Below are 1,052 nucleotides of genomic sequence, written 5' to 3' on the forward strand. Positions count from 1 at the left end.
GAAAAAAGATCAGTTGGAGAACTCCAAAGGAAACGATTCTAGTAATCACCGTCAGGAAGGAGGGTTGCCGACGAATGATACATCCTAGGAACGGTACTGGGAGAAAACCCATCGCTCGACCATTGTTTTCCTGCTGCTGCCTTGGGATCGTAGATGAGTGGAGTGAGAACGGGATCGTCGGCATACGACTGGCCGACGGCCCAAGTATCGTTTCCGTAGCCAGCAGTACCTATGTATAAAAAATCAGCGTTGTCGATGAGGGCCCTGAACGCGTACACGTACCCTTTCGCGCACCATTGAGCGCCAAGACTGTTTGATCAGGGAGGAGGATCAAGCTTGTGAGCACACGCGGCTCCGGGAAGGGTTCTACATCTCGGTATTTGCCTGAAACGTCGGGGGTGATCTGGACGCACGAGGCGGAAGTCGGGGTCTCCATCGCGTTGAAGCCAGGGGCGCGCCATCTGAATCGTTCACGTTAGGGACGCCCAATGCCGTGGACGCGGAAAGGAGCTTACTGGTCAGTTGGAACGTTGGAACCGCCACAAAACATGATAGTCGCCGTGTAATTGTTGCTCGGAGTAAGAGGCATCATGGTGGTGCCAGCGCTAGCAGGATAGGTCCTTACCGCTGCCGGCATATCGTCGAGGGGCTGTTCATTTTGGGTCTTGTAATCCATTAGGATGGTTTGCCAGTTAGATTGTATCAGGAGCTTTCCGGAGGGAAGGAGCCAGGTGAGCGGGAAGAGGTTGGTAGGGAGTGTGTTTTCAAGGACAGGAGAGTGGACGGGCTGGCCTCTGGACGGGTAGAACTCGTAAGTGGGGTTGTTCTGTCCTGGGTCGTTGACGAATCCTCCGGTCCTGCAACCACCAATCTAGATGGAGACATCAGCTGGAATAATTTACGGATAACGGGGCGACGTACGATAATGAAGCTTCCATCCTCAAGAGTCTCCCTACAAGGCAGGTTAGTCATTGTTTCGGAGTTTCTGACGAGTACTCACACCGTGGGGTACCATCTTTGATCAATCGCAGTAGGCGAGATGGACCACTGCA

The 1,052-nt window shown here is 53.4% G+C and overlaps 1 protein-coding gene across 1 annotated transcript; it reads right to left on the bottom strand.

Annotated features, from left to right (window-relative positions):
• Nucleotides 1–38: 38 nt before the first annotated feature.
• On the bottom strand, nt 39–1,015 carry LACBIDRAFT_308210 (uncharacterized protein; the record flags this gene model as incomplete). The annotated part of the gene is made up of 5 exons (XM_001886683.1): nt 39–229; nt 283–461; nt 516–871; nt 922–948; nt 1,001–1,015. The coding sequence occupies 5 exons, from the start codon at nt 1,013–1,015 to the stop codon at nt 39–41; spliced, it is 768 nt and encodes a 255-aa protein (XP_001886718.1).
• Nucleotides 1,016–1,052: the final 37 nt, after the last annotated feature.

Source organism: Laccaria bicolor, genomic scaffold (assembly GCF_000143565.1).
Source record: "Laccaria bicolor S238N-H82 LACBIscaffold_39 genomic scaffold, whole genome shotgun sequence".
In the NCBI taxonomy this organism is placed as follows: Eukaryota; Fungi; Basidiomycota; class Agaricomycetes; order Agaricales; family Hydnangiaceae; genus Laccaria; species Laccaria bicolor.